The following is a 20,934-nucleotide window of genomic DNA, read 5'->3' as shown; positions in this document are numbered from 1 at the left end:
AACAAACATACAATTTTTTATTAATTTATACGCGCAATATGTGCCACGTTAGGCTCTCCACTACTTAATTTTAACCGCAAAACTTGTAAAATCTTGTTGCACCCTGTTCAGAGAAGGCGCTGCATAACATGTGACTTGGCGCAGTAATAAACCCTTCTGGTTCTTATCTCATTTTCTATAAGCTTTAACTTTAGTCTCTAAAGAGAAAATTTTCTAGTAAATTAAAGGCACTGTTTTAAGTTGCTTGACGCGACCAAAATATAAAACATGAGTAACGGAGTAACCGGAGTAGAGTAACCGAGAACTACGACGGCGCTAAGCGCCCTCTGACAGCCTACAGTAGCACTGTCGCAACTGTTACTAAAATCTTATTCAAAGTGAGAGGGAGGCGTCGATCTGTGTGGGACGGCGCGATATCAGCGGAGCTTATGGATTCCGCATAAGCGCTACAAAAATACGCATCAAAACACGCAGAGCCGGACTGGTCGTCGGGCGCGCCTGCCGTTTTGACAGGTAACGTAACCGAGCGTAGCACAATCACTGCGGATGCGCGGCTTCGGTGGTTTCGGGCTGGAAGAACAATTGAATATGGCAATTTGTTTTATTTTTTCCCGCCCATTTGCGCGCAGGGCAGTGGAGGAGCGAGAGGAGAAGTGAGGTAGCGGCTGGTGCGAGGAGACTCGGGGCGGCGGGCAGCCAGCGGGCATCGGAGTTCCCAGGTTGATCGTTTTCAGGTAATCCCGTCCCCGCTGCTTCAACCGCGGCTAATTAGTCGCGCAGGCTTTGACTGCTGTGGAGGTGCCGGTCGGGTCGACTTTAGCACCCTGTGAACGGTCTTTTGCGGAATGTGTCGGTCCGCATTTAGACACCGAAGATCGATATGTATCTCCGCCCGTGGTCTTCCAAACGCGATGTAGCAGCGCGGTTGAGTTGTCGGGTGTCAATTTCGACAATGTGGAATGCAGCTGTGTCACGTGCAAGTCACGAGCAGCCGTTTTCGTAGGCGGCAAAGTTTTCGCAGCTTTAGCGCGGATTTTTCTCGCTGTGACGTAACTTGAGGGAGCGGCGCTTTCTGTTCAGGCAAGCGGGCGAAAGCACGCTCGCTCTCAAACGTTGCGGTTTGTGTGGTTGCAGAGGCTGCGTGCCGCATTCAGGAATCTCCGTCTGTGGCGGTGAAATCACGGCAGCGGCTGTTTTCGTCAAGGTAGCTGCACGCAGCTGCAGGTTTGGCCTCGAGGACATGACCGCTCGCGAAGCAATCGCGTGGGCGATGTTTTTATTCTGCCACGGAAGCTATCGATTCGTCGTACTGTGTGGTGAACGGGCTTGTATATCGGCATGATCTTGTGTCACTAAGTGCGGGAGGGACAGGTAGCTGTGCAGAATACGTGAGCCGCAGTGAGGTATCGTTGTTTTTTCCTGTTTGTAATTTTATAGCCTGACGAGCCCGAATGCCCGTTGGTTTCGTGCACGTAATTGCAATGCGGTGTGGTTTCCGCCCATTGTGTTCAAAGAAAGTAAATATAGAAGTCGATATTAAGTTTTTTTTCTCCCCTTTTTTGTTATAGACCAGCGATGGACCTTAATTTCAGAGTTCTGAAAGAACCCAGAGGGTTCATGAGAGTCCTGCAATTCGTAAGTACAAGGAACACCTTTGCCTATTTGCATGAGTACAGTATTTCCGTCTACGCTAATGTTTGCCTAGGTGATGTAGTGTTGTGATAATGTAAGATCGATGATATTTGGGTCAACATAGCTTGTGCATGGAAAATAAGAAGTAAATATGCAAACTATCTACAAATCATTTGCACTGAGGGTATATCTTAGCACTAAGTAATACAAAAACAGAGGTGAAATTTGGACATGTTGCTAATTATGCTGCAGTGCACAGACAATGCTTTGGATTAGATACATGGCTTAGTTAAGATGGCTGTGTTCTAAAGTGTTATGTAAGCAATAAGATCGAAGTTAGCAAAGGGTGCCCAAGCTAACTTTAGCCAAGGGTTAAATAATGGAACATTTAAGGTAGTAGAAACCACTTGAATACAGCTGCCAGTTGCACCACAGGGGATTTTTATTTTGCAATTAACTAATTATTAACTCATTAATATCCAACCACTTAATTAATGCATTATTTTCTCGAGTAATAATATCTAAAGCTAACAAATAATGGCATAAGGCACTAAAGCTGAATGTGAGCCCTGCTAGCATTTCCTTAATGCTGCTGCTTACTGGCTACATGAACCAGTTTCAAATACTTCTTTAGTGCTTTAAATACTGAATAACAGTCATTGTCACGGAGTGTAGGCAAGTTTTCTGCTTCGTGATGTAGCATAGAAGTTTGAGTGCTAATGTCATGAGTACTCTGACCATAAACCATAAGAATATTTATCTTTGGGCTTTTTAGCAAGGTAAACTGGCCTGCAAGCCTTACACCGAGTAAAACTAGTTGATTTGTGGCACTTCCTAAGTGTGGCAATCCCCAATTGCTGCTTGCATAACATTGTTTGTTTGCTCATTTCTTCAAAGAGGAACATTCTCATTTAATGAATTATCATTAAGAATGTGAGTAGAAATAAAGATTGGCTGTTCACTTCATATGCAGGTGTTTTCCATATTTGCGTTTGCAACCACATCTGGATTTGGGACCACATCAGTTTTTTCGGTGACATGTGATGGGTCACCCCCTTTCAAAGTCAATGTCCAGTTTGGTTATCCATTCAGGTGAGTGTGAAGTAATGAAAAAACAGCATTTGAATATGCATAGTAGTGGTAATGTAGTTAAGGCTCCTTCCCATCAATCAGACTGCTGATATTAGAAAATGAAATTTTAGCTTTTAGCAGTTGTGCTATGTTTAATCTATTTTTGTTTTTACCTTGCTTGTTCTGCGCTAGCTAGCTGTATTTTTAACATTTGTGAGGAAATGTGCTTTTGTTTCCTTAGTCAGTTCTACTGTAGAGCACTTATGTGCTTCCAGCCAATAATTGTGCGACTGCTTGCCTGTGGTAATTCCCAATGCTTTGACCTGTGGTAAACATAATGTTTGTCACACCCATTGTTGAGGAAAATTAGACTATTGTAAAGAAAAAAAAAAGAATTGCTATACCACAGTTATGTATCAGGTTCTATTGTCAGTTACTAGTCAAGAACACAGTTGGGGGGGGGCAAATACCTTCAAAGGAGTCTTTTCAACAAGCCGCGTGAGTTCTCAACGCTATTCCGCTGTATTTTGCACAGAATGCATTCTTTTCTATTCTGGATCACTCGTGCGAGAAAGTGCAGTTGTAGTTTTGTCACGCATCATACTGTTCCTAAAGGAAGGGAATGTTTGACACTTATTTCCACTTTGATAATATTTACTTAATTTATTTAACAAAATGTACAGACACCTTAAAAGTCTATTGTTTGGTGCATAGCAAATTGAGCCTCTTATATTCCAAAGACGGGTCACAACATCGCAACAGTTAGAACAATAAAATAATTTATTTGGTGCGAAGTTACACAGTTTCGTGGCAACCATGTTTATAATTTGGGGGCTTTGCAAAAGCAATTACTCTGTTCTTTTTGCTTGCAGGATGTCCTACTTCCCTTTCCAAGTGCCCCGAACTTGCCCCATCACACCTGATGACCGCTTGGAGACCATTGAACTGCCCTTCAACTTTGCCAGCAACGCAGAGTTCTTTGTGGCCACAGGCGTGCTGTCATTTCTCTACTGTGTGGGCATTCTTGGTATTTACCTCTTCTCTAGCAAGATGTATGCAGAGAACCAGACTGTCCCCATTGTGGTGAGTAGCTTTGATGTTCAGAAAAATTACCTTGCTTAGAAGGTGCAAAAAAAATTTACCCTGTGCAGACTATGAAAATGTCAGTTGTTTTCATTTAAGCTTGGAGATGTACGAAGGGATAATGAAAAGTTTCAGAACTAACTCTGTTTACAAACATGTGGTATATTTATCTCTCTAAATTTACTCACTATCACCTTCAGAATAACTCCATTGCACAGCAGTAAAATGTTCCCTTTTTTTTTTTTTTGTTCCTGGAATGTGCCCTCAAAGTCTTCTGTTGAAGTGCATTAAGCAGCATCTGGGATTTGTGCTTGATCTTTGTAATGGTGTATGACCATTGAGCTAAGTCTTAATCTTTCTTCAGCAGCTAAATCTGGCAAGGAAGGTGTGTATGAAAATGAGATGATACTTTGGGCGATGAACCCATGCATGAGAATCTTAGTTTTGCTCTTTCTTTCTCAGAGCTCTTGAATATTACCAGCTGCGAAACTTCATACACGGCACATATATAAAAAAATAGCAGTCCAAGTTAGTGAAAATTCAGGTGTTCACATGGATTGTGGTGACGCTGAACTTTTTTTTCCCTGTGGTTTTGACGGGGTGCGGCCCTTACACGAAGCCAGCATTCTCCCGTTAAATTTTCCAACTACAGTGTATCCCTGATTATGCATCCATTTTTTATACGATGACACATATATTTTCGAAAATTAGCACACCTGCTGAGAATCTTTTGATAGTGCCTGAAAGTATGGATTGTACGCCCTGTGCCGGTGCGACTATTAGTGCCAGTTAACTACTCGGAGTAAAACAGGTATACTTAGCGCTAGTTAGACCCCTGTATTACTTGCAAATGTCATGTAATCCTAAATTAAGGTCCTCCTGACAGCTTTGCTGGCTGTTTAGAGCTATGCTGAACGTTTACAACCCACGGCTGTTCGTGTGGCGTGAAAGTCTGCCAAACAGATACAGTATCAAAACTTTATATATGTCCAAGAGAAATTAAGATTTGAAAGACTTAACAAAATAAGTGCTTTTCAGATGGCAAGAGTGATAGTAGGCAGTAGGTTTTATAGGTTGCTCCTAAGTGGTGTTAGCGTTCGCAAAAATCCGAAAAGTAGCTACTAGAACTAGTCTCTTCTTGAAGCAGAGTTTCCTACTGGTATGACGTAGGTGCATAATTGCAACTGTTGTAATGCACATGGTCAGAATAGCAACAGTTGCACAGCAGCCGTCTACACAGGACGACATCTTTTGAAAAACTGACTTTATGAAGGGCGGGGCTTGTGACTGCGTGCAGCCTTGTGCTGCTATCTGTTGGCATGTTGCAAACCTTGGCTTGAAACTTTTTGGTTCCACCTTGTATGTTAGTTTGCTCATATTGTTCCAGAAGTGGCTCGTTTTAATATATTTATCAAAGGAAAGTAAAGTGCTGGAAGCGAGAGGTGAACAGGACCTGTTGGAAAACTGTTAACTGTACTAAAGATCCTAATGGAAAAGTAGTTAAATTTCTGTGTCCATACTGTTACATCGGTGCGTGATGGAAAAGTTTTGAATCTTCTGATGTAATTATTGCATACAACACTGAGTGCTTGCGTGCAGTTCTGGCTTTTTTAGCAGTACAGAATTCATCTCAATTTGCTGATTTCAATTGCGCACTATTCACAGCTTTCTTCAAGAATCTGCCAGGCTTTTACATTATAGGGAGCATTAACTAAATTATCGCCGCAACCCCTCACTCCATGTGTTTAACTGGAAGTCTCTTGCCCTAAATTTGTAAATTGCCATCTTCCATCTCTCATACATTTTCTTGTTTTCTGAATTCCTGGAGGCAAGCAGGGAAAGTAAGCGGCCGAGTGCAGCAGAACCTGCAGTTGCAGTTCTCACCTGCACAAGGTGTTCAATTTTACAATCACTGCGGGCCTACGAATGCATCTAAACTACCTTCACCCAGGCCCTATTGCAAATACTGCTCAAGGTCACCTTATTTTGTTTTGCAGACAGGCTGTTTCCACCACATCAGTTTCTTTGCACATACCAGGCAGTCCTGGGTAAATAGGACTTTGTGTTTCTTTCTTTTATGAGACACAATTCAACTGTTAGCTTGGCTTTCACCATTTCATTTCAAGCTCTAGCAAGGTCAGAGGTTTAGTAAAGGGGTTCTGGTATGAGCCTGACTTTCGTGGTAACAAAAAATGGAAATGTAGCCGGTGCTTTCGCTTTGCAGGACTTGGGCCTGACGGCATTGCTGTCGCTTTTCTGGTTTGCGGGCTCCTGTGCCTGGGCTCAGGGAGTGCGCGATGTGAAGTATTACATGAGTCCCGACAACATCCGCAAGTGGCCTGCCATAGACATCTGCAGGGGCGACGACAAGGCCTTCTGCTCGTTTGAGTCCAGTGGGAGCTACGCCACCCTCAATGTTTCTCTGGTAAGCAAAGAGTGGAACCTGGCAGGCTGTGTACCAGCCTGAAAGAAACGCCAGTGGTCTCTAGGCTTTGGAAATGCTGTTCTTGATGGCCATGGCTTTGTTGTGGGTATGTGTTGAGCTTATAGCCATTTTACGGTTCAGCCTTGATAATTGGTAAAATCTGCTGCTTACTTCGTAACGTTCAAATCTTGGCATTTCGCCTGGTGGCATGCTTGCCTCCAAAACTACTTTGTAGGTAACAGGAAGAACCTTTATTTGCAGCAAAAATGGTTCTTCATTTTCACTCTTTTTTTTTTTGCTGTTATCAATTTTTTTACACGCTATTCCTGCGCTCACTGGTATTACTCATACTGAGACTTCATGAACTTCCTTAGCAGGGACGGTGTCAGAGTGTAAAAAAACAAACCCTCGAAGCAGAGTCAATTCAATCCCAGAAAATTCTTGTAGGAAGTGAATATGGAACCTCGTAACTATCGCCACAGCCATGTGTTTTAGTGCCAGTCTCTTGCGCTATGCATTGCCGTCGTCTTCGTCAACTCCTAAACACACTTCAAACCATCAGCTGACAAGCCTAGACACAAGCTTTTGCACATTTTCTTAGTTTAACTGCGGGCTTAAAACCCTACCACACTTTCTGGAGGAAAGGGGTTCGGAAAGGAGTGAAAGAAGGAACGAAGAAGAGTTGTTGGCACTAGTAGCAATTCTAATTTTTCTTTTCTTTTTGTAAACATTATTTTCTGCAGATAACCTGTGTTTTCGTTTAGTGATGTACTGCAGTACTATTCCTCTGTATCCTGAAGTCGTTTTGAATCAACTTCAGCATTTTTGTCTGTGTTGTGCAGGCAGTTGTATTACTAGTAATTAATGAACAAATGGTCTTAATTTAAAGTGTGCTTGCAGAAGGAAGCGCTATTTCCCTTAAAAAAAAGTGATGAAAGGTAAATGTAACAGAGCTGCCAGATAAAAAAAAAAAAATGTGGAAGTTCCTATTTTTAAAATCTCTTATGTTATTCGGTTTGGGAGAAGCATCGCATGATCTTCATGTTGACAGCAGGGATTGGGACTGCTTCTTAACCATCATGGCAGCCTGAGTGTGATGCTTTTTCAAGTTTGTGCATAGTATTGCATTATTATTCTCACATGCAGTGCAGAAACACACTGAACCAAATAACTGCATGGGCAAATTCTTCATAATAAATAACTTTGCTAATCCGAGACTACCGCAGTCTCGCCATATGCTTGGCTTCTGCACTGGTATTATTACAGTAAATCCTCATTGATAAGTTTTCGAAAAAAAATGCTAGGAAAAATGCATCATCCGGGAAAACGTATGATCTGAATTGCCTAATATATTAAAAAGTTAACTGCTGAATGAGGTACACAGACATTTAGAATTGAGATTTTCATTGCATAATGGTGTAAATTAGCATTTATAGACATAAAGTATGCACAGCTCCTTTTTAGCTCTCGCAGAATTCAGTTCGTACTTGTGTTTTCCTAAGCATTGAAGAGATTTAGCAACAGATCTGATTCGTAGAAGGAATGACGAGCCGAGATTGCCTCCTTGGTATTTTTTTTTTTCTGGATGCTTCGCCCCCTTACACCAGTGACACGTGGAGAAGCCATCACGATGGCTTAGTCGCTGCGCTTTCACTTATTCCCCTCGCATGATGACCCCCTCCCTCCCTTACCTTTTGCCAATGAGAATTTGAAAAAAAAAAAAAAAAAGGATAAAAGAAAAAGCTTTCGTTAGCGCGTCCATACGGTCCGCTTCGTCACCGTCGCATTCACCGTGAACTTCTTCGCACTGTGCCAAGATGCTGCGCAGCAATAACGTCAAGGTGCGTTTACCTTTTCACGTTAGCTATAGCGGGAAAAAGGGGGGGCTCGTTTGCACTGGAATTCGGAATATTGCAAATGCCTTTTGAAGCGAAGTGAACGATGCTAAAAGAGCCAGCGTCATGATTGCGACTGACCGCATGCTTTCATTGATGACTTATGGGTGGAAGGATGGACGATCGCCGCAAAAAAAAAAAAAGGAAAAAAATTCTCGGGTTATTGTTTTTCACTTGGAAGCCCGCAGCGCCCGTCCAACGTCATAGCTTTTCATGGGCGTTGGCTGGGACTGCGCCGACAGAAATACTTAACCATATTTCCAAAATAATGGGGGTCGAATTAATGAGTATTTAGCTGCAAGCTTAGGAGGTTGCGCGGAAGAGAAGAGCAGATAGCCGCCGTCACGGCCTCCGCACCGGCCATGACGCCATTTCGAATTAACGAGCTTTCACTGGTTGTAGTTATCAAATGGTTCATCCCTATGCCCCCAAGGCACCGCAAAAGAAGCCACCGCGTTCCTCCTCTTGGAGTCATGTTTCCATGAAAATGGACGCCTCGCGTTTGTTAGCTCAGTGGCTTCCTTTGATGCTTTGCCCCGTTGCACCTGTGCACTGCAGGAAAGCAACTGTAGCGGGGGAGCGCCGCTGATCAGTTTTTTGTAGTGGCACAAGAAAACGTACACTCGCCAAGTACTGAAAAAAAGAAAAAAGTTTACAACACGACGTTTTGGGTCCTTTGTTGAAACTTTTTTTTTTTTTTTTTTTTCCAGTACTTGGCGCGTGTACATTTTCTTCTGCCACTATGTTCGCCCTTTGCCAGACAGGTTTCTGTCGAACCCTTGACTATGATCAGTTTTTCACGTCCCGAGCGCTTGTTAGGTTATGTCCGGTTGATCGCACACATATTATACGACCATAGTTTGTCAAAATTTGTAACATAGTAACCAGGAAATCGTGTTTTCCGGGAACGTATTAACCGGAAGAAAAATAGTGTAGTCTGTGGGAGCTATTCTACTGCCCGCGATTTTGAACTTATTAAACAGGAAATCGTATGAACCGGGAATGTATCAATGAGGTTCTACTGTAATTGAATGTGACTGTTGGTATCCTGCTAGTGATGCCGGGTTCTGTGGATGTCAGAGATGCTAACCGTTTGGCTAAAACCGGCTTTCGGAAATTGAATTTGGCCAACGTTGGGCAAAAAGCCCAATGCTTACTGATGTTGAAGTTGCAAATACATGTTCTTTGAATGGGAAGTTATGAAAACTAGAATACCGTATAAACGTGCACTTTTTTTTTTCCAGATTTGGGAGCCAATTTTATGGGTGCGGCCCATACATGCGACATACGAAAAAAAATTTTGTTTAAAAAGTAAATACAGACCAATCAGTGAATGTGCGGCATTTATTTACCATTCAATCGTCACTCGCAAATTCTTCCGAGCTGGTGCTGTGCTCTGGTGCATGTTCACCCTACAAGTCGTTGTCTTCAGTCCTGTCTAAACTGTTTGAAATCCCGGTCACCTTGAAACTATAGGATACAATGTCCGTAGACACGGAGTTCCACGCAGACAAAACCCAGCCAAGCAAAGTCGCGAGCGGCTGTATTATTTTACTGTGTACCAGTGTCTGCACTTCCATTTCTTTTGCCAATAGGATTCCCATTTTTTGTATTTCCTCTTGAGATAGCTGTGCTTTCTTAGCTTCTCTATGTTCTCTGGACACACTCCGTCTTCGTTCGATTTTCTGTTTAATTTCATTATTCCACCAGCTTCGAGGAGTCTCCTACCTTTCCATCAATTTGACTCTTTTACTTGTTGGATTTTTGTACGGATGATTTGTGCTAACTTATTATAATCCCATTCCTCTATGAGGTGTTTCTCTATCGTTTACTCAATGCTCGATGCTATTAGCTCTATTTGTTTGTTGGTTAAATTTGCGTTTGTTTTTCGCACTTCCTGGTTTTTACTTTCGACCAGGTGTCCCATCTGCAGGCTAATACATTTATGATCACTTCCCACACTGTACGTGCCTTCCTCATCTATTTCCATCCTCGCGAACTCAATGTAGATGCCTGATGACATCAAGTAGTAATCAATGGTCGTTTTCCTATTCTGGAATTCCCACGTGATCTGGCCTTCACATTTCCATTCTCTATTCACAATGACTAGGTTAAACTGCTCACGGATTGCTAGCATTAACTTCTCGTTGCCACCGGTGTATCCATCCAGATTCTCAATGTGTCCATTCATATCACTCAATAAAATTATCTCAGCCCCGTCTCCAAACTGATATCTTCACGGAGACATTTAACTAGATCCCTGTTTTCCTGTTTGCATTTTTCCCCTGTTCATAAATAGGCTACCCCTAGCCATACCTTTTTACCTGCTATCGTTCCTGAAACCCAGACATGTTCTTTGCAAGCTGGTTTTACCCTTTGCCAATTGGTCCTTAGGTGTATCAGCATACCAACCCCACCACTCTTCTTTTCCGTTGTTGTTTCGTTGCACACTTCCCGGACATAGCCTTCTATACCCGGTGGTTCTTCCAGGTCCCTGAGGTGTGTCTCGCACATAGCATATATTGCACAGAGTTCACCATCTCTTAAATGCTGTTCTATTTCTAACCACTTCGCCCTCCTTCTACCGCCTTGCATGTTTATGAAATGAATAATGGAGAATAATGGAGTTAAATTTATTTTTCTTAGCTTTCTTCTGGTCGGTTGGTTGGAGTTCTCCAGCCTGCCATTTTTTGCTTCACTGTGACACCCTACACTCGGAACTCTTGCGGACTTCCTAAAACCTGCAACTTCGGGCGCCATCCATGGGCAGCATCTCGAAGCTCCTGTGCGCGTGTATTTTGAAGGCTATTCCCGCGTGGGTCATGGAAAGTTTGGGCGAGACCCTTACACGAATTTCAAAAAAAAATATTTGCTTCGGGGAATATGGGGTGCGGCCCATACATGGGTGTGGCCCTTAGTACTTAGTTACAGCGAGTATATTCAATCTTGAATATGAATCTATAGTACATGAAGCCTGAACCTATTGTACCCTCGGTAGCGACATGCTTCCTGTAAGGACGTGCAGCCCAACAGCATGCTGTCAGTGCACTGCTCGCCATGAGTGTGGCGACTCGAGAAGCGTACGTGCACGCACTCGCGCGCCGATTGTTGCCTTGATTATGCGTTGAAAAGAGGGCGCCTCCCCATGCTGCTTCGTGGGTGCGACTGCGTTAATCTAAATATTTATTAGGTACAGCTCAGAGTATCGGAGCTTGCACTGCCCACACCTCTCGTCTCTTGGCTTGTGACGCAAGTGCCGTTGGGGTTCACATGAAAGCTACTGTTCACAGTGCTTTGGGAAAGTTACCGCTGGTCATAAGAGGTCTAATTTCGTTACTGGCACACTACAAACACAATGTTAACTTGTGTATTATTATGGTACAGTTGATTTCTGTGCCGCCTACAGCAACGAAGTAGGGCTATGGAAAAGTCCCAACAAGGCTAGCGTCACTGCATGACAGCCGGTGCACCGAACTTCAGCTTCTCTGTGCGACAGTGGTGTTGCCGAAAACCAGTACGCCAGACTGGAGGCCCCTTACAGTCGGACTCGGTGTTCACCTCGTCATGCTGTTTTACAGCGCTAGCACTGCCCGCAAGTGCCCAAGGCTGCACAACTTTTGGCTGGCTGACTGCTGGGACATCAGTGGCGGCTTGGATTCTAGAGCAAAATAATGAGAGCTTTTAAGCGCAGTTTTCATGCTTCGTCACTGAATAACCGCTCAGCTTTTTATTTTTATGCTTATTTTTATTTTAGACAAGACCTTCATACTTCTGCGTTCTTATTGACTTAGCTGGGGCTAAGTTGGTGAAGAAGGCGCACAATATTTGCACTTCATGTTCATACTACAGGGAGCTCTGAGAAGGCTAGACAGATCTTTACTGTTTTAATGGTAATATTTATGAAGTCCTTGCCAAGACTAAATTCACTGCCACAGCAGTGACGATTAGCGGCATTGATTCTTTGCCAACGCGTGAATACCAAGATTTTGTTTTTTCTTTTTCAGATCTTGGGCTTCTTCAACGTTCTCCTTTGGCTGGCGGGCTGCTGGTTTGTCTACAAGGAAACCAGCTTCCATGGACAGCGCCAGCCACCACCAGTGGGCGGGGCAGTGCCACCGTTCCCGCAGTCGAATGCCCAGTACCCGCCGCAGTCACCCCCGCCCATCCAGAGCCCCACCTTTGGAACGCAATACTGAACACCACTCACCCTGTTGACCAGCACACCTTGGCAAAATCCCTAGGCTAAACACAGGTTGTGCACAATGAGTTGAGCATATAGAGTGCATGGGGGTAGATGGATTTTGTCATAGAACACTGAGCTAGCTGGGCAAGCAGCTGTAATTTATTTTCATATTAGAAGCGAAGCGTTATTTGCTTTTTCTTCTTCTTCTTTTTTTTTTTTTTGTGTGCCAGAGCACAATTTTCACCTGCTTGGCTGTCTCCAAAATGAGGTGCTGATTGCGATGGAAAAAAAAGGCACCTTAGGGCATGCTCTATTTAAAGGTACGACATGAAGTGGCTTTACAATGCAATTCAGTTACCTTTTCTAAAGGTGATACCTCAGTTCCAAAACTTCACCTCTTTTCATCGTGGTAAAATGCCATGCGCCATTTGCTAAACTTGCATTGTGTAGTGAGAAGACCTCAGCTCTCAGTAAATTAGAGGGAGGGGGTCGGGGGGGGTCACTAAGCTATGCTGAGTAGAAGAAACAGCTCTGTTCCGTGGCCAAACACTGCGTTTGGAGAAATCGTGCATGCCCCCTTCTGCTGCTCATTTGGCTCCGAGGTTTCTGGTGTGCTGGTCATCATACCCTGTTGCGTTACCTCTGCAGTTTACCTTCTTTTTCTCCCATAACATTTGAGCAAACTGAAACGAGAGTTTAATTTTTCTTGAGTGGCCATGTATTAGATGGCAGGTGTTTACAACACCATTTTTAATTTTTTTTACAAGCTACAGCCCCTTTTTTGCATATGAATTTCTCTGCATTTTCACGTATAATTCAAATGGTGCGGAAAAGTAGCACGTGCTGTTCGTACCTAAAATGCCAGACGTGCACAGGCAGGAGGCACGTTAGACAGTAGTGCACCTGTCTTGTAAGCGTTACGTTTGTGTCCTCTTGCTGTTCACTTACAGAATGTGTTCAACTTTTGCAGCTCTACTCTTGTAGAACTGCAACCTCCTCTTGTTTGATGGGCAATGCCCAACACTAGCTCCTTTTAATCTCTATTTTCATTCAGCTGATGTGTTGTCTGCATGCCCTATCAGTTCGACATAACGAGGGATGAATCTGTCAAGCTTCAGCATGGCTATGACTTATGCTGCAAGCGTAGTGTAGTGAATGCCCAGATGAATCTTAATGCGGCCGCCGCTGCAGATCTTATTTTGTTCCTTGTTGCTCCATTATAACAGGCAGAAATTCATTTGCTTCAGTCTATCTCTGTTCAAATCTTGATGTTGATGCTTCACAGTTGCACTTAAGGCTTGCCCTCTTTCTTGCCTACTTATGACGTTGCTGATTCAGCCAGCTGAGCGGATGCACATCTGTGCTTTCGGTAGACATCGTCGGTTCATTTTGTGCGTCTCCGTTTTTCGTTTTTCCTTGTGTGCAACATAGCAATACGGAGCAAGATCGTACAAGGGAGCTTCATGGGCTTTGTCTCTTCAGCCATTTTAGGTCGCTAGCATGGTTCGGGGCGAGCGCAGAGCTAAATTTGGAACTGTAGATGGATTGGCTTGTGGCGTGGACCTAGCAAGTACCTTATCATATATATATGTGTGTGCATGTATGTATGCATTGGCTCGCACCAGGGTGTACTGTTCGATTCTAGTGCATAGGCGGTCGTCTGGACTGCCTGAAATGCCGCTGCACTCATGAACGAGTATATTATTCACCTGTGCAAAAAGGGTCGGTTGTTTCCTGATATTGAGTCACTGGTTGTTAGGGATAGGTTGAAGGCGAGGAGTGCGTTACAGGTCCGATTTCATTTTCAGTGGGGAGCTCGGGAAATCTCAATGGCGGCACAGCTTTCTTTTGACCGGTGATTTTTCTGCTGTAGATTTTATGAACAGAGCTGTTGGAACTTGACTTTTTTTTTTTCTCAGTGTTCTAACATGAGCTGTAGAGGTATATAGAGATTATCTTTTATTGGTTGTGATCACCTTGTTTATGCATTTTGACTTAACTTTTTGTTTCTCTGTGTTCTAACATGAGCAGTAGAGTATATAGAGATTATCTTTTATTGGTTGTGATCACCCTGTTTATGCATTTCTCTTGAGCTTTGAATGCAGTCTATAAGTGACGAGAACTATGCTGCAATCCATTTGTTTACTTTACACTAACCTCAGTGCTGTTGTGCTTACTTTGTGGAACTATAACTGGGATGCAGTGAGCTATATTACACATTTTTTTTAATGATAATTTATTTACTGCCCTCTTTTTTTTTGTGGTTACATTTTATAGTACACTTCAGCATACACTTCTTATGGGTGAGTAGGCAGATCAGCAGGAAACTATCATGCAAACGTGCGTTTTACAAATCTAGAGTTAACGGTGGCGCAAAATATTATTTGGATACAACATTTACTTTGTGTATCCCATCTTCTTTTTTTTTTCATGTTAAACACTTTAGTTTATTTAGTGGGATGCCTTTTGCATGTCACTACCACTCTAAAGGTTAAAAGGCCCCTTCTGATTACAAGCACCGAATTCTGCATGAATTTTTTACATAGGCAATGTCTACTGGTCTTCTCAGCTACCTTTTTTTTACGGGTAGTGATCATCTCTTTATATATTTCAGTTCCATCACATAATTAAGAAAGCTTCTTGGCGTATCTGATAACCCTTGTTCTCAGTCGTGTATTTAGACAAGAAGCTTGTTTACTTAACCTGCATTTGCTTATGTTTACTTAATCTGTGCAACAAGTGTTCACGGTGGTGACCTCTATTGATGCGCACATTGCCGTTTTCCCACATTGCTCCATACTAGAATGCTTTTGCATGTAGTATAGACATTTTTGATTCCATTAGAGTTTTTTTAGTGCTATAAACGAGAGGCCAGCACATTTTTGTTGCACGAATGAAGTGTGTATTTTGGTACAAAAACATTCCTCTCTCTCTTTTTTTTTTTTCTTTCTTTTTTTTGCACCCGCTCAGTGTGAAGCTTGCAAGAAATTTTACCAGTGTAGTATCGGAGATGGCAAGCTGCACTTGGTAGCCAAGGTGTAGCTTGGATTGTGACAAGCTGTATTTTGTTTTTACACATTATGTTGACACATTTAGCAGCCATTTGCAGTTACTCATCAACAGACATTCTTGAACTAATTGAAATTTGTTTAGTACAGAACCTTGTGGTTCTTTTTTTTTTTTTTTTTTTTTTTTTTTTTATGATGCATATTTCATGCCAGGCACTGTTTTGATGCTGTGCGCACATGTCAAGATAAGACCAGTGCAGAGCTGGTTTTATTAAGGCTGCCCATTAGTATTCTTTTTTAATTATTATTTACTGTCCCCTTTTCCTGTGGTTACATTTTATACCACACTTCAGCATGTACTGCTTATTTGCGAGTAAAAAGATCAGTAGGTAAATACCATGCAAACATGCATTTTACAAGCTACTGAAACAAAAGCTAATGGTGAAGCGAAACAATGTTTGGATACAATATTTAGTTTGTATATCCAATCTTCTTGCTTTCTTTTTCCATGTTAAACACTTTAGTTTATTTACTGGGATGCCTTTTGCATGTCACTACCACTCTAAACGTTACCACTCTTTACTAACTACTACCACTCTAAAGGTTAAAAGGCCCCTTCTGATTACAAGCACCAAATACCGCATGAATGTTTTACGTTAGCAACGTATACTGGTCTTTCCAGCTACCTTCTTTTACGGGTTGTGATCATCTATTTATGCATTTCATTTCACATAATTAAGAAAGCTTCATGGCCTATCTAATAACCCTTCGTCTCAGTTGTGTATTTAGACAAGAAGCTTGTCTACTTAACTGCATTTACTTATATTTACTTAATCTGTGCAACAGGAGTGTTCACGGTGGCGACCTCAGACATTTTTTGCTGCCATTCAAATTTTTCGAGTGCTTGCTTTGTGCAGCAGCGCCTTAGCGCCCACAGCACTTAATTGCAGATACTCACCGGCACATTTTCGTTGCATTGATGAAAGTGTATTTTGGTACAAAAACATTCCATTTTATTATTTTTTTTCAAGTGTGCAACGTGCAAGAAATTCTACTAGTGTAGTTTCAGTGTTGTCAAGCTGCACTTGGTAGTCAAGGCACAGCTTGGCTTATGACAAGCGTTTTGTTTTTACATGTTAAATACATATTTAGCGGCCAGTTGCAGTTACTGACACATTTTTGAACTAGTTCAAATATGTTTAGTACAAAACATTGCAGTTCTTTCTTTTTTTATCATGGTGCATATTTCATGCCAGGCACTGTTTTGTGCGCTTGAGCACCCAGGACTATTTGGTTTGAAATCAGCTGTGTTTGTTGCTTGGTGCATGTCTTAAGATAAGACCGCTGCAGGGCAGATTTTATTAAGGCTGCCTATTAGTCTGCTGTTCGGCACATTCAACATATTGCAGTGAGAGAGCACCAAGTAGTCCTATGTAATCCTTCTGTCACCCTTAATTGTGATGATAGACGATACTTGATAAAAAAAAAAAAAACTGTTGTGAGCGTTTTGCTGATGTGTGACTTTGCATACTTTTGCATTGGTGATGGGTCTACAGTGTATGGTGGTACTAGTATATCTTTAGCAGTCTGTTGCAGCTTACTGATGTGGATTTTTGCAAAGGAAAAACATTCCATTCTTCACTTAGTTTTTTGCTCTGGATGTGTTACAAGAGAGTAGCCCCACATTTTCATATGCTCCTCTAGTACTTGTGCACTACTTGTCTTCACTTACTATGAGAGGCAGGTATTTGTAGTTTGCTGTTTTGCTTTGTGTGGTTATTAATTGTCAGCAGTGAATAAATGGGACAAAATGAATGCTGGGTTTATTAGTCATTTGACAGGCTTCAAGGATGTGACTGTTTGCAGAGATGAATAATTTGTCACGTGCAAGGGTTAACTGAATGTGTGCTGAAAGCATACTTTGCATTGCGAGAGATCAGTACAGGGCTGGTTTCACAGAGGCCTGTTAGTGTACCGTTTTTTATTACACATTGTACATTCCATTGGGAAAGTGTTGACTATTGTATAATTTCCACCATATCTTTACTTACACATAGCACAGCAATGACTAAAGAGATTGCACATTTTAAGAACGAAAACAAGTGACAAATTTTGTTGCCTGAGGAGAACCCTTATGCATTGTTAGCATGCATAAGTAAAGAGTGCATCCTTTTTCGCTTGGATGGCTTTTGAAGTGCTCGTCTTTGAGAGTGCAATGAAGGTGCTTGTGTTCTTTGATGCACTTGTTTCGAAGTCCAAAATGTGGTGCCATGTGTGTGAAAATTGTACAAACTAGGCACGCTTGTACTTTGGTGTTCTTCCCTGTGTGAATAGAGAGAAGGGCCAGCAATAAGCAGCAGCTAGTGTGGGCTGATGTGCACGTTAACCCAGCAGTCTTGTAGCATGGCTTTGCTGGTGTTATAGAATTAAGGAGCTAGACTTGCACCTTTGTGTATATCTTGTTCCAGCAGCAGATTGCAGTGCACTATTGTGACAGAGTAAATAAATGCAAAGCATGCCAGCTGCGGTACGCTTTGCACAGTCTCTGCACTGGGCATGGATGTATTCAAACCCCCTTTTCAACTTCAAACTCTAGGGAACGGGCATTTTGTTGACAGGATGGCTTCATTTCTTTTTCACTGAACACAACTTTTTTTTTTTTTTTTTTTTTTTTTTTGTAGGGGCAAAAATAGTTTATTGGCAGAAATGTTGTCATGACTGCCGCGTACAAAGTAATTGCAAAGTTGTTTTTGAAGGTACAAAGATATCACTTTCTTGGAGGCGTACCTTAATTTTACCAGTAAAAGACGTGCTGTCTAGTGAGGACAACACTAACAAATTATTGTGGAATTTCGGCAAGTTTCCTGGTTAAAGACTGTGCACATTTCCTGGAAACTAACGCAGTGTTAACTTTTTCTGTCAGTGTCATGCTCATGCACTATTTTTTTTTTTAACTCTCATTGTCATCTAGATGCTCTACATGGACACTGCACTAGCTATATTCAAGGCCCTATAAGTAATGTAAAACACTGCTTGTTATGGTCACAATTCAGGACGTTGCTTTTTTTCTTTTTTTTTTTTTTGTGACATAACAGCAGTAAAAAACCCAGTCCCAAGCATGATGTATCTGCTATATTATTAAAACAAGCAAAACACCCTGTTAGGCAGAACACATAAGGCTATTGCTGTTTAGAAGCTGTGGTACTTAGTGTTGTTGTGTAAAAGAATGCTTGTGAGTGTGCTTGTGACCAACGAATGACTGAAGAAAGCAGAAAAATAAGGTATACATATAAGGCACCGCTCGCGGAGTGTAAAGTGTTCCAGAGGACTAAGATAACCACACTCGACTACTTAATGCACCATGCAATGTTAGAATCTGCAGCTATTTTTCTGTCTTAGCATAGAAAATCATTTCCCAGGTACATGGCCAGCCACGCTGAGTGTAGTCAGTGAGGTGTGTGGATGCTGCCCATAAACTGTGGACAGTGTGCTGGCAATATGCGAACACATGCTATCTGCACACTGCATTTTTGTTTGTCACTTCTTTATAAAGTTCCTGCGTCGACCTTTTCAAAGGGACGTCAAACAAAACAATGTGGCGGGTGGACAGCGTGTGCTCTCTGCACACTGCGTGGACATATTTTTTTGTTCAAGTCCGCCTTGGAAAGGTCCGCAGAAGCGATCCAAGCACGGTCCTGCTGCTACACTGCATTGTCGGAGTGGAAGGGACCCTTTTGAGCAAAAAGCCACCGCTTACTGCCATACTTGCAGCACATTGTGCAACACAACTAGAACCTGTGTGTGCAGGCTTGCATTTTGGAGCATTTGTGTGCTCTATGTGCAGAAACACATGACGCGCTGCTGCAACGCATGCTTGCCATTTTGCTTTGGGGCAAGAAGCTCGTGTGTGTTTCTCTCCGCTGCTTTTGTGTGTTTGTGAGTGCTGTTGTTCCTTGAATTCTTTTCTGAGTTTGTACTACTACTCTGCTCACAAGCATGACTCGTGTAGGGCACACCAGTCGCGACACCTGCCACTCTTGCGTGTCACTAAGAGTGCACTGCCAGCTCTTTGGCTACACCTTGCATGTCTGCTGTCGTCTCTGCCATTGTGGTGCGCTAACATGCTACGGGCCGCCAGGAGCAAAGCCCCAACAAGCTGTGCTGGCCCTCTCCACCTGAAGGCGACTAGTTCCAATCGACTGACCATGATGTTATCAAAGTCCTACCGTGCTTCCATTATGCCTTGCCTAATCTTTGTCACTTTTACGTTCTGACAAATCTGTGGTGAGGTTCAGTGGGACAAGTTGTGGTGTTGCTTGGTTGTTTAAATATTTGTTTTGCTGAATCTCTTTATTGCTTCAAGACTGTTGGATGTTGATATGCTACAGTGGCATTTGTCTGTCACATACACAACTAATTTGAGTTCATTAAATAGCAGTCGCAAATTGTGACTGCAACACCATTGGCATTGAAGAGTACCTATTGCTGTTCGTGACACCATTTAATAGAGTAACTAAAGTGTTCACAGAATGACTTGACTTGTCTGGTCAGTGAAGGGAAACCAGTTACTTTTTGTGTATGTGATGGGGGCATAACACAAATACTGTACATTACTCTACTTTGTTGTTGGACCCTTCAAGATAAGCACATGTGCTCGACGAGCATTACTAACTTTAACCATGTTTACTGGTAAACATGCAAGAGGTGGCAATACCTGCTTGCAAGCGCAGTTTGAGCAGCTGGAGTCAAATGGAATGGGCTTACTGGATGCAACTATTTGGTCAATGACATTTAACGGATGTCAAGCAAGGTGGTGTCACAAGCAAAAAAAAAAATGCAAAAATAAAAAGTTTGAACACTGGTTTTTGTATGTGGCACAACGTAACATCTTGCTAGTTTGTTAGGTGTTTTTCTGTTCTGTGAAGTTCGACTGATCTTGGGCTCCCTTCGTGGTAGGGGAATGTCCCTCTCCTCGAGGAGACTCAGGAGAGCAACTCTTTCCATGGAGAGGTGTTGTAAAGAGTAGGTTGCGTTTTTGTTGAAGGTTATTGCTCTCCACCAGATGTCAATGGAAAGCAACTTGCTTTCACAGAGGTGTGTGGCAACATCTGAAAGGAACTTGTTTCCATGTAGCGTTGTGCAGTAGTAAATTGTGTTCCTGCTGAAGATGACAATGGAGAGTGGCTTGTTTGCATTGAGAAGGGTTGCCCTCCTCCAGGGGACAAAAGGGAACAACTTGTGTTTTTACGCATACTTTTGCAGTGCGTAGGGTAGATGGCCCTGTGCCTGCAAATGTTTGTTCTTGTCATTGTGGTCTTTTTTGTGTGTGTATTGCTTTAGTTGGCATTTGCGTCATATGTGAATGGCAATCTATTGGGTGTGCCACTACACGGCATGCGTACATAGCCTACACAGAATGTGTGCCGCGTGTCTGTCGTGAGTGCGAGTGCCATAGAAAAGAGCAAGTACTGCATGCTGCTCGTCCTTTCTTGTGAAACCTCCCATGCGTGACCATTGTTCAAAGCTGTCTCAGAGGAACCTGTTACTGTTGACACTCTTGACAGATGTACATAGTACATAATGTAAATGTCCAAGAGAGTATATTACTGGAAATAAAGCTTCAAAACGTGGACTGTG

General features: G+C 42.5%; 1 protein-coding gene across 2 annotated transcripts; it reads left to right on the top strand.

The window, feature by feature from the left end:
- Nucleotides 1–376: 376 nt before the first annotated feature.
- Nucleotides 377–20,934, top strand: LOC146208598 (synaptophysin-like protein 2). 2 transcript variants are annotated; one of them, XM_084595253.1, is made up of 7 exons: nt 377–513; nt 630–734; nt 1,569–1,635; nt 2,606–2,724; nt 3,576–3,786; nt 6,011–6,211; nt 12,111–20,934. In XM_084595253.1, exons 3-7 carry the CDS (start codon nt 1,576–1,578, stop codon nt 12,300–12,302), a joined length of 783 nt encoding a protein of 260 aa, XP_084451379.1. In that variant the 5' UTR covers nt 377–513; nt 630–734; nt 1,569–1,575; the 3' UTR covers nt 12,303–20,934. The 2 variants fall into 2 exon arrangements, with proteins under 2 accessions (XP_084451379.1, XP_084451380.1); XM_084595254.1 differs by lacking the exons at nt 377–513; nt 630–734 and adding an exon at nt 1,005–1,403.

This window comes from Amblyomma maculatum, chromosome 1, assembly GCF_055883805.1.
Source record: "Amblyomma maculatum isolate TAMU_Amacu chromosome 1, ASM5588380v1, whole genome shotgun sequence".
Classification (NCBI taxonomy): Eukaryota; Metazoa; Arthropoda; class Arachnida; order Ixodida; family Ixodidae; genus Amblyomma; species Amblyomma maculatum.
Note: the sequence above shows the minus strand (reverse complement) of the source record. Positions and strands in the feature narration are given on the sequence as shown.

Excerpts from the sequence above, each read along its gene's own strand:
- LOC146208598 (XM_084595253.1), top strand. The coding sequence starts at position 1,576 with ATGGACCTTAATTTCAGAGTTCTGAAAGAACCCAGAGGGTTCATGAGA. Across the intron at positions 2,725-3,575 it reads CAGTTTGGTTATCCATTCAG|GATGTCCTACTTCCCTTTCC; the intron begins GTGAGTGTGAAG and ends TTTTGCTTGCAG. Across the intron at positions 3,787-6,010 it reads ACCAGACTGTCCCCATTGTG|GACTTGGGCCTGACGGCATT; the intron begins GTGAGTAGCTTT and ends TTCGCTTTGCAG.